This window comes from Phascolarctos cinereus, unplaced genomic scaffold (genome assembly GCF_003287225.1).
Source record: "Phascolarctos cinereus isolate Bilbo 61053 unplaced genomic scaffold, phaCin_HiC Scaffold_1;HRSCAF=81, whole genome shotgun sequence".
Taxonomy (NCBI): Eukaryota; Metazoa; Chordata; class Mammalia; order Diprotodontia; family Phascolarctidae; genus Phascolarctos; species Phascolarctos cinereus.
In genome coordinates, this window is record NW_027555514.1 from 288,711,920 (window position 1) to 288,723,000 (window position 11,081).

An 11,081-nucleotide genomic window follows, 5' to 3' on the forward strand; every position below is an offset into this window, starting at 1 on the left:
CTCATTTCCAGTTGAGGAAACTGAGGCAGACTGAGGTAAAGTGACTTGCCCAGCCACAGAGCCAGTAAATGTCAGGCTGAATTTGAACTCGGCTCTTCCTGACTCCAGGCCCAGTGATCTATCCATTGTACCACCTAGCTGTGAGGTGATGGTCGATAGGGAAGAGCTGAGAGGAGGACAGAGGCACTGGATCAGAGAGACTGTCAGGGAAACCGAGGAGGGGGCAGGCTTAGGAAGGGCCTTGGACACCGTTTTGGACTTGCTCCTGGGGGTGATAGGGGGTGACGTCATTGAACCTGTTCTAGGGAGGTGGCCTTGGCGGCTGAATGATGAGCAGGGAGAGACTTGAGGCAGGCAGACTCCCCACCCCCCCACCCCCTGCAGCAGTCCAGGGGGTGGTGATGGAGGTGATGAGGTCTGGACCAGGGTGGTGGCAAGGGCAGGAGAGATGCTGCCGAGGTGAAATCTCAGGCCTCGGCACCAGCTTGGACAGTGAGGGGTGAGAGCGCGTGAGGAGCCCAGGATGACCCCCAGGGTGGGAGCCTGCGGGGTGGGAGGAAGGGGGTGCTCGGGGGCGGGGGGAAGATGAGCTTTGTTCTGGACATCCACTTGAAGGGGTCTGAAAGGCAGCTGGAGGTCAGCAGAGAGTCTGGGGCAGCTGATATCACCTAGGGAAGTCTGGAGGAGAAGGCCCAGGACAGAATCCTGGGGGACACCTGCAGGGGGAGAGGGGGCTCTGGAGGGTCAAGGAGAATGGTGATGGAGAAAGGACGTTGGATTTGGTCCCTAAGAGCTAGCTCGTTGGGCACTCTGGTGGAATGAGGAGAGGGGAAGCGGGGGCCCTGATCGTGAGCTTAGCCATAGGCCCATGATAGTGGGGATGGGAGGGTCAAGGGACGGTTTTCCAGGATGGGGGAGACACGGGCGTGTTTGTAGACAGTGGGTGAAGGAGCTTGCAGTCATGCTTAATGGGGTCCTGGGAGCCGTGAGAGATGAACTCAGTGGTACAGAAGAGTGGCCTTCAGCCAGCGAGTTGTCGAGGGCTTTCTGGGTGGGCAGTGGGAAGGCTGCCCTAGCTCAGGATGGGGGGAGGAGGCGTCTGTCCTCAGCAGAGGGTCACGGTTTTGGACCTGCTGGGCCAAGTGTGCTTGAGAGAGAGAGGGCCTGGTGGAGACCACGCTCTGCGGATTCGTAGCGGCCCGTTGGCCCAGCTGGGCCCGCCTCAGCGGCGTCTGGCGTGGAAGGGGCTTCCCAGGCCGACCTGTCCCCCTGCTCCCCACCCCAGGGGGCTGCTGACGGAGAAGGCCGCCCCCGTGATGAACGTCATCCACAGCATCTTCAGTCTCATCCTTAAGTTCCGCACTCAGCTCATCTCCCAGGCCTGGACCTACGATGGCAGCCGGCAGGGGGCCGTGCACCCCAACTTTGCCCTCATGCAGCAATCCTACAGCACCTTCAAGTACTACTCTCACTTTCTTTTCAAAGGTGAGGATGGAGGTAGCAGAAGCGGCTTCAGGGAGGAGTTTGGGGGGGGCGGGGATCGGGAAAGCCACTGGCCCCAGACAGTGCTTTTGTGCTGTGGCTTATGGTGTCCCTCTTCCTGGCCCCGGGGGCCCAAACCTTGCCTTGGCTTCTCCCTGCAGTGGTCACCAAGCTGGTGAACCGAGGCTACCAGCCTCACCTGGAAGACTTCCTCCTGCGAATTAATTTCAACAACTACTACAGAGATGCATGAGCCCCGGCCCCAGCAAGGACTCCCTTCTCTGTAAACAGCCGCCACATAATAAAGAGTCTTGCACTGTGCCCTGGGGGGCTGCTCCCCCACCCCGCCCAGGCAGGAGCAGGCCAGCCATCAGTCACATAGAGCTGTTTATTGCTGGGAGGGGGAGAGCTGTTTTGTACAGACAGAAGGACCTTCCCCTCCCTCCCCCTCCTGTAGGTCTACCTGGGGCCCCCTCCCCCTCTTCAGTGCCTCTGCTGTCGGCTGGATGCCCTCAAAGAGGTGGGTGGGAGGTTCCTCTGTCACACGAACAGCTTCAGAAAAAGGCAAAGGGAGTGAGGAGTGGCTCTGATGAGCCGGGGGGGGGGGTGCGCAGTGAGTCTGGGGGCTTGGTGCGGGGCTGCTGAGTCAGCATCAGACAGAGACAGGTCAGGACTGACTGGACGTCTCCACCTTCATGGAAAAACAGCCACTCGGGTGGCTGAGGTGTGGCGGGACCAACCTGAGACACCAAAGGCCGTTTTGTGACTCAGCAGTGCCTAGAGGGGCCTTGTGAGACTGTCCAGGCAGGTGGAAAATGCCCACAAGGCAGCTATGATGATCACGTGACACAGAGCTCTGCGGCCCAGAGGGGAGGCTTCCTGCTGTAGGACAGGCCACCGCCTGAGGCTGCCGCCCCGCACTCCGGGGACCCGTCCACATCGTCCTCCCGCTGCTCACTGTAAGGTTTCTCCAGCAGCTTCAGCACCCTCCTCACCTGCACAGGCACGAGCAAGACACAGGCACGTCAGCAGGGAACGGAAAGGAGGCAGGAAGGCCCTCCTGCGCCCCCTGCAGGGGGCGCCCATACCTCTGAGAAGTCTCCCTGTTCCGCAGCTTCGATGGCGTTCTGGGCGATGTAGTTCCTCAGGACATACTTGGGGTTGCTGGACTGCATGACTCCTACGCGCTCCACGCTCCAGGCAGTCACGCTGCTGACGCTTTGCATGTCTCTTTCCAAGCGGGCTCTGCAGTCACACAGAGGGCGTGCCAACAGCAGCGTTTGGGCCTCCCTTCCTGTCCTGCTCGGCCCTACTTCGTCCATCCCTTCACTGATTGAGCCCCTGCTGTCTACCAGGTACTACGCTAGGTACCGACGCTACAAAGACCAACTTAATCTTTACCCTCGTGGAGCTTACCATCTATTGGAGGGGGGGCAGTCAGGGCAGAGTCTGGGCAAAGGTGTGGAGGCTGAGAAATGGTAAGGAAGGCAAGCAGAGGGAGGCAGCCCCGCGGCTCACCCGTATCTCTGGAGCCACGCCTCCCAGCGCTCCCGGTTACGCCCGATGAGCTCAGTGGCGGACAGGTGCTGCAGCTTGGAGGACTGCTCGATGCGCTCCAGCTCCTTGGTGATGCTTGCCTTAGTTCCAATTAAAGCAAAGAGCTGAGGATTGGACTGAGCCAGCATAAGCATCATAGAGAGCTGCCTAGGAGGGAAGAAACGGGGCACTGCCGAGGCTGGCGCCCCGACACAGGCCTGCTTCCGGGGGGCGAGCTCTGACCTCCCCGGATCTGACGGTCGTTCCCCCCACCCCCAGGCTGCTGCCTGGGCCCCCCAAGCCTCTCCCCAGCCTCCTCTCACATGCCCCGATGAACCCCTCTCATTGGGTTTCTCTGTGCATCCCCCCATGGTCCCCTGTCTCGACTACTTTCTCTCCTCTCCTCTCCCTGAACCTGCTCTGCCCAAAGTCGCAAGGGCCCCCACCTTCTGGTGGTCTCTCTCCTTCATTCCCATGGTCTCAAGGCTCACCTTTACAGAACTGATTCCTCAATGTTCCCATCTGGTCCTACTTTGTCCTGCCCCTGTGGGCAGCCCCCTTTCCTGGGCTCCCCTCTGGGTGGGGCCTCTGCTTCCCTCTGCCCATCCATGACTCAGATACCAAGTCCTGAAAGTCTCTTCCCCCACCCCAGGCTTCCCCCTCTTTGTCCTGTGACTTTCCAAGGCATCAGTCTCTCCCTATTGTACCCAAAATTTTCCAAGGCTTTCCCCTGCTCAAGTGTCCCCGGCCTCTTCCTCCTCCACACTCGTCACTCTGGTGCCAGTTATTAAGGTCCCTGCCTTCCTCCCCACCCGCTAGATGATGAAGGGCATCAGACCCCTCCCAGAGGTCCCAAGGAGGCTGAGCGGCCTCTCGCCAGCCACCCCACAGAGTCCACAGGAAACAGCCCAGTGTCCGTCCCCCTGCACCTCGCCGGGAGGCTCAGCCTCTTGGGTGGGGGGCAGGTAGCGTCCTCATAGAGAGAAACACCACAAGAGTCACTCCTAGGAAACCAGAGTCTTTGAACTCAGATCTCTGGATTTTGCTGGCTGTGTCCCGAGCTCAGCTTTACCTCTGCCTGCCTCAGTTTTCTCATCTGTGAAATGGTAATGAGAATTCCCACAGCACTTGTACTCCTGGGCTTGAGGCGCCAATGAGATCGTCTGTGTCAAGTGCTTTGTAAACCCGGAAATCATCACCAGTTAATGTCATTATTATACCCTGAATGAAGGCAGCAGCAGCAGATTCACCAGAAAGCCAAATAAAGAGCTTTCTCTGGTGGTTTGTCAGAGACGCCGGGGGGGCACCCCAAGTCCCCAGTCACGCTGCGGGCGTCCCCGGTGCAGTGATGCTGCAGAACCATCAGAACTCCCGTGGGGGGGGGAGTGCTGTTATTGTCCTCATTTTACAGATGAGGACACTGAGGCAGGGAGCTGTGAAGTGACTTGTCCAGGGTCACCCAACTAGGAAGAGTCTGAGGCTGGATTTGAACTCGGGTCTTCCCAACTCCAGGCCCCATGCTCAGTACACTGTTTGGCTCGTTCAGGGCAGCTACCTGGGATCCATCTGTGGCCTGAAGGCCAGCTTCAGTTCTTCCAAGGAAGCACACTGCTGGGCAAGCTGATCGAGAAAGTGGGCTGCCTGGGTGGGCTCTGGGGCCACGGAGAAAGAGCTCAGTAAGTAGAACGTGTTTGTGAAATCCGCCCCTAGAAACCAAAGGAAGGCCTGTGGGCGCCAGAGCCTTCTGGAGGCAGTGGGCGCGCGCCTGCGGCCCCCTCCCCCAGGAGCCCCGCCCACCGACCTGTGAGGTGCATGGTCTCCAGAAGGGCCGACACCAGCTCCCGGTCCTCCTCCAGCTCCAGCCGGATCAGGCCCAGCTTGCGCCTCATCTTGTGCAGGTAGTGCTTCTCGAACTCGGCGTCGTACTCCTCTCGGAGGATGGGCTCGCTGACCTCCAGGGGCAGCTCGGGCACCAGGGCCTCGGCCAGCTTCTGAAGGTTCCACTTGCACACCTCGGGCTGCTTGTTGTACGCGTAGCGGCCCGACGTGTCGGAGCTGTTGCAGACGTGGTCGGGGTCGTACCTGGCCAGGAAGTCACCGTGAGCTGCCTGTAGGGCCGCCCCCAGACTGCCAGCAGGGGCATCCCTGGGGTGGGGCGCCTCACCTGTCCATGAATCCGAAGGGCCCGTAATCGATGGTGAGCCCCACGATGCTCATGTTGTCCGTGTTAAGCACGCCATGGCAGAAGCCCACGCACTGCCAGTCGGCCACCAGCCTCGCTGTGCGCCGAGTGACCTGGCCGAGGGGAGCGGGGCTCAGACCTCGAGGCCACCCTGTCCTCTCTCCGCCCTAGAGCTCATCCCACCGCCTACACAAGATCCAAAGGGGTTGTGGGCCTAATGGGGAGAAACTCCAGGCAGTTTCCCAAGGGAGGTTCCCTGGAGACCCTGCTGAGTCAGCGCCCGCCTATCTCCAGAAAGCAGCTCACTGCCCTCTGCTGCCCAGAGAGCGGGGGGAGCGGGGTTCAAGAGTCCCCCCAAAAGAAGACAATCAGTCACAAACTCCCACGGATGGGGAAAACTCCACCAGAGGCCCTGCAAATAACCGTAGAATGGTCTCCAAAAAGTTAAATTTTGAGAAAAGAGCCACCAGGGCTGCCCTCTCTGCCTCCTGGAGACCCGAGGCCCCTTGGAGGCTCAGCTTGGGGTGACCTGAGCCCTTTCCTGACCTCTGCCCCCTCCCCAGAGCTCCTGTGTGTCTGCTGTATTTACTGATGCACACGCTGTGCCAGGTACGCAGCAGGCGCTTAATAAAGGTGCCAGGGCTTCAGCAAACAAAACAAAAAACCAAACAGCTCCTCCTCTTTCCTGTCTGTCCTGGGTTTGTTCTAATGAGGTCTTCACAGAAACCCGCTGTCCTCTGGGATCCAGGGCGAAGGTGGGCACTTCTGCTCCAGCCCTGGCAGGAGGCCATCCAGGAGCCCAGAGAGAACTCGGGGACAACCACTCAGCCAGGCTGGCCCGAGGCAAGAAGGAGCCATGGCCAATGTCCTGAGGCTGCCCAAACGGCCTGCCTTCCCTTGCAGGAAGCTGGCTGCGGAGGGGCTCCGGAGCCCCCACCAGGCCAGAAGGAGGGAGGGAAGAGCTGCATGTGCTCTTTCAGGACCCTGGAGCCCCCCTCCCCCAGCCTACCTACCTCCCGGAAAAAGGCTGCATTCCTCTGCACGCTATCTCCTGCAAAGGCAGCCTGGATTTCTGGGTAAAAACTGCTGATGACGTAGTCAAGCATTTGTATCCGTATGTCATTCCGGCCCACACTAGGGCCTTTCCGCCCTGTGTGTTCATCTGGAGGTTTAAAAATCTCAAAAGAGCCAAACCTGGGAGGAGGAAAAAAGAGACTTTGAGGATGGCAGCCCCTTGCTGCATAAAGACCTAGGCCCAGGCTCAGTAGGCAGGACCTGTGAACTTTCCCCTGAATTGGCCCCTTCGTATCCCATCCAGTTAAGGAGAGACTCTCACAAGGCTCCATTGGCTCGTCAGGCTGTCCCAGGGACCCACAACCCGGAAAGTGGAAGAATGGCAGATCTGAGATGCCAGTCTTCACAGTGACGCTCCCTAGCCAGAATGAAGAGTGAACGGCCTCCTCCCACTCGGATATTCCAGCTACTGGCTGCCCTTCAGCTTCCTCCGGATTCGATGCCAAGAAAGCAGGGCAGTCATGCTAGCAGGTCAGGCCCTGATCAGCTCTTTAATTAGTAACACCTCTCCTTGGCATCAGAGGCTTCCAGGCTCGTGCTGGCCGGGCACTGGTTCAGCAGCCAGTGATAAGGAGAGGTCCGACGTCAAGGCGAATGCTGACCTCATTTGGTTTTCAAGCCTCCCACAAGGCTGGGCGATAAACAGATGCTTTACAGCCAGGTTCTTCTGCTGTCCCTGCCCCCTCCCCTCATTTCTGTTTATTGCTGGCAGCATTCATTGCATTTGGAAGTTCCCTGAAGTAGAGGGTCCTGGGTACCAGGGTAAAGCCAAGAGCCTTTAGCTGTGGCTGGCAGGGCAGCCGTTGGCACAGCACCTAGGCACGCCATGCCGGAGCTCCCCAAGGCCTTCTGGGAGGGAAGCAGTCCTCCCCACCCCCCAATACGTAGAGATGTCCAGGGGCCCCTTCTGTCCCGGGAAGATGGCGGTCCAGCATCCCCTGCATGAATCCTTGTGGGAGTTAAGACTTTCTGACTGAAATCAGACTGAAGTACAGTCTCAGCCAGACCCCAACCCAACCAATCACACACTGTCCCCCAGGCAAGTCTCAGAAGGGCCGGGCCTCCCCGTTACCTTAGGAAAGTAGAGGCTATGCGCAGCACCACTGCACAGTTCTCATATTTGGGGTTGCCATCATAGTAAATGTCGCGGATCACCTTGGACTCCGAGGTCACACACGAGCCCGCCCGGGTCGTGGGGATGCCCAGGTGGAACATGGCTTCACTGCACAAGAATTCCCTTATGCTGGAGCGAAGAACTTTCCGGCCATCGGCTTGCCTGGAACCAAAGGGACGGTCGAGAGCTCATCCCAGCTGCACCCTCGCGCTTCCTTCCCACAGTGAGAGAAGGCTCATCTCAGGGGCAGGCACTGGACAGAGCACAGGCCTCTGACCTCAAAGGCCACAGCCAGTATCGACATTTTAAAAAGCAGCACAGGGCCAGTGAGGTGGTGCAGTGGATAGACCTCGGGCCTTGGAGTCAGGAGGACCCGAGTTCAAATCTGGCCTCAGACACTTTGACACTAGCTGTGTGATCCTGGGCAAGTCACTTAACCCTGACTGCCTCACCAAAAACCAAAAAAAAAAAAAAAGCATAAAGCCTGTGGTGGACAGACCTCCTCCCCAGAAAACCAGGCACTGGTGGGCCCCACCCAGGCAGCCAGGGCCAAAGCACAGGAGAGGGCTCACTGACAGCAGGGACAGGAAGCCAAACAGTTCACTTGGACAAATCACTCTGCCCACATTTCTGGGCCTCAGTTTCCTTCTCTGAACTACACAGCTGCTAATGTTCCCGCCAAGTCTGAATCCTGAGATACACAGGCAAAACGAGGCACGGGGAGCACTTGGGCAGCCGGCAGCCGTCCTCCCCGCAAGGATCACGCCATCCAAGGAGTTGAAGCCTGCGGAGTCTCTAATGGGGTCCATGATGTGCCATCTTCTGGTCTCCACTGGGATACCCCTATCAGCGAGGAGCTCGCTACCAAGCCCACTGCACCCTGGGACAACTCCAGCTGAGAGGAAGCCAAACGTAACATAACAGACCATCTGCATCCCCTGGCCCCTCTGCCAAATGACGAGGGAAGGTGCTCAGTGGGGAGAGGGGACACGTTCACACACAAGCAAGATGAACAACCAAACCATGGAGGTTAAGCCTCCAGTATCTGGGAGGTCAGGGTGAGGGTGCATAAGTGGTTGCCAGACAGCCAGGGCCCATCCACTCTTTATTCTCTGCCTCAGCTCTTTTAGGGTGACTCAGAACTGCCCAGTCATGCTGAGACCACAGCCGGAGAATCGATGTGGAAATTCTCCCTGTGACATCTACCCGAGAAGCTTGATTAGAGTGCAAGGGGCCTGGCCAAGCTGTAACCTAACTCAGCCTTGATCCTTGGCAAACGATGGTAAAAAGAAACTCCTCGGCCCTCCTTTAATCTGAACCTGGGACAAAGGGACTTGCTTCTTATCCCAGGTGAGATTTCAGAGTCTTAAGCAGGAATCTGGCCGCCACTCAGGCTAATCCTACAAGAGCAGCCTTCCTGAAAGACTGGAGTGGGCCCGCAGGCTCTGGCCCGAGAGGCCACCAGCCACATTCTCTCCCCGGGCACCTGACCAGGGAGCAAACAGCACCCTCAGTCCCCCAGTTTGACTGGAGGGGGGGCTTGTCTCCTCTGCAGGCTGGGGAACCACTGGACCAGTTAACCCAAGTCAAGCCACCCAGGTTAGCTAGCCTGGTGTCAGGCAGCAGACATATACTTCCCATTGTCAAGGTATCAGTGGGGCCAGCAGAGCTCTATAAACCCTTGACATAGCACTTAAAACCCAGGGTCACCTCCATCCCATACAAAAGGCCTCCAGTCGGGGTTTTCGGAAGGACTGAGGTTCATTCATAAAACACCAAAAGCTCACGCTGGCAGGAAAGCCAAGGATCTCTTCTGTGAAATTGTTTCCTTACCATGTGCTTATATAGAAAGCCATGTTGGCCTTTCATCAGAAAAGACAGAATGCTATGATCTGACATAGTAACAGCTCACATTTCCAGAGTTCTCATGGCTTACAAAGCACTTCCCTCACAGCAGGACAGATTTGACTGAAAAGGAAACTGAGGCTCAGAGGTCCTCTAGCTCCCTGCAAAGCTGCAGACCCAAACCTGGGACCCAAATCTCTAGACTCCAGGCCTAGTACTCAGTCTAGCTCCAGGTGACTGACAGCAACTCAAGGCTTTACAAATGCATCGTCAGCAGAAAGCCAGAGACAGAGTATGTGTCCAAAGCAGAAGTGGCTGAATATGGTTTGTGACTATAAGGGACAGAGAGGAGGGCTCAGAAAAATGCCCCAAGACTAGAGATTGGGGGGGGGGAGACTAGAAATGGGAGAAAGCAGAACCCTGAGACCCTAACCCTCACACCCCCCCCCCCGCCCAGTGCTAACAGGACCCGCCAGCCCTCTTCGGGGACCCATGATCACTCGGTGGGGGAAGGGAACAAGATGTATTAATATCCAACCGACTCCAAGGTCACTGCTCCCTCTCTGGGCCTCAGTTTCCTCCCCTGTAAAATCAGATGCTAGACTAGGTCGCCTCCAACTACCCTACGACATGCATCCCATAACAACACGTCCAAAGACGACAAATCCCCAAGGGGAGAGGTGGATGAAATGCCCTTCCTCCGGACCTTTTCAGGGATCCCGCAGGCAAAGCGGGGCAGGTGAAAGCGGACACTGAGGGCCACTGGCGGGGGGGCAGGCCTCCACCCTCAGGCTTGTTTGAAGGAACCTGCTCAGAGATCAGTCACGGGGACGTGCTGCCCCGCCCCCCAACACCCACTTACGAAGAACCATCCAAGAGCCTGGGCCAGTGGGTGAGGGGCCAGAGCAAGAAACGTGGGGGGGCTAGGGAAACTGGGAGCGGGGAAGAGTCGGGCCCTAACAGGCTGGGGTAGCTTGGCTGGAGGCAAGAGGCCTCGGAGCTTGTAGGGAGTGGGAACCGGAGGGCACCCAGGATAGTGAGGGCAGGCCCGAGAAGGGGACGGGGCGGGACCGGAGCGCCCCATGGCAAGCAGGAGGGGGCGGCGGCTTACCGGGAGAAGGGAGTGAGGCCGGCGCCCTTGAGCTGCAACTCCCAGCGCTGCCCGGCCGTGCCCAGCACCTCGCCCAGGTACATGGCGGCGCCGTCGCCCAGCTGCCCCGCGAAGCTGCCGAACTGGTGGCCGCAGTAGCAGTGCGCGGCGGGCTCCGAGCCAGGCAGCAGAGCGTTGCCGCTGAAGTAGAGCTCCACCTCGGCCTCGGCCCCGGAGCCGGCGCGGCGGCGGCGGGAGCGGGGCGCCCCGGCCCCGGCCTCTTCCTCCTCTTCTTCCTGCTCCTCTTCTTCCCTCTCGGGCCTCGCTCCCGGGGGCGGCGGCGGCGGCGGGCCCAGGCCGAGCAGCGCCAGGGCCGGGGCCGACAGCGCTACGAGGCGCGGCTCGCGGAGCGGAGAGGGCCGGACGCGGCTGAAGCAGGCGCCCGGCACGGGCCGCGGGGCAGGGTCCCCGCCGGGCGGCGGCTCCTCCACGGGCAGCGCCCGCAGGGCGCGGTTGTCGAAGCGCAGGCCCGTGAGCCAGCCGCGGGCGGCGGGCGGCGGCTGCATGGCGGTCGGCCCCGAGGAGCGCGGGCGCGGGCCGGGCCGGGCGGCTCCCGCGGGCACCAGCAGGAGCGGCAAGCGCGGGCTGCGCAGGGCGGCGGAGCGGGAGGCCGAGGCTGCCATTCGCCTCGGCGGCCGGCGCGCACTGCGCAGTCCCGGGACCCGCCCATCGCTGCGTCTTAGGTCCGGGGGCGGGGC

At 59.6% G+C, this 11,081-nt stretch overlaps 2 protein-coding genes across 4 annotated transcripts in view; one reads left to right on the plus strand and one right to left on the minus strand.

The window, feature by feature from the left end:
• The window catches only part of TUBGCP6 (tubulin gamma complex component 6), a 28,847-nt gene extending 26,988 nt beyond the window's left edge, over positions 1–1,859 (plus strand). Inside the window, 2 exon segments of the mRNA XM_020982890.1 lie at positions 1,286–1,485; positions 1,644–1,859. Of these exon segments, the coding sequence (XP_020838549.1) occupies positions 1,286–1,485; positions 1,644–1,735 (292 nt within the window). The 3' untranslated portion in view covers positions 1,736–1,859.
• Positions 1,857–11,081, minus strand: SELENOO (selenoprotein O). 3 transcript variants are annotated; one of them, XM_020982892.2, is made up of 9 exons: positions 10,345–11,025; positions 7,347–7,550; positions 6,214–6,394; positions 5,183–5,313; positions 4,820–5,100; positions 4,574–4,724; positions 3,001–3,186; positions 2,571–2,727; positions 1,857–2,477 (listed from the first exon to the last, which is right to left on the minus strand). In XM_020982892.2, the coding sequence occupies exons 1-9, from the start codon at positions 11,004–11,006 to the stop codon at positions 2,313–2,315; spliced, it is 2,118 nt and encodes a 705-aa protein (XP_020838551.1). In that variant the 5' UTR covers positions 11,007–11,025; the 3' UTR covers positions 1,857–2,312. The 3 variants fall into 3 exon arrangements, with proteins under 3 accessions (XP_020838551.1, XP_020838552.1, XP_078004067.1); XM_020982893.2 differs by lacking the exon at positions 1,857–2,477 and having other exon boundaries at positions 2,598–2,727; positions 3,001–3,119; positions 10,345–11,081; XM_078147941.1 differs by lacking the exon at positions 1,857–2,477 and having other exon boundaries at positions 2,634–3,119; positions 10,345–11,081.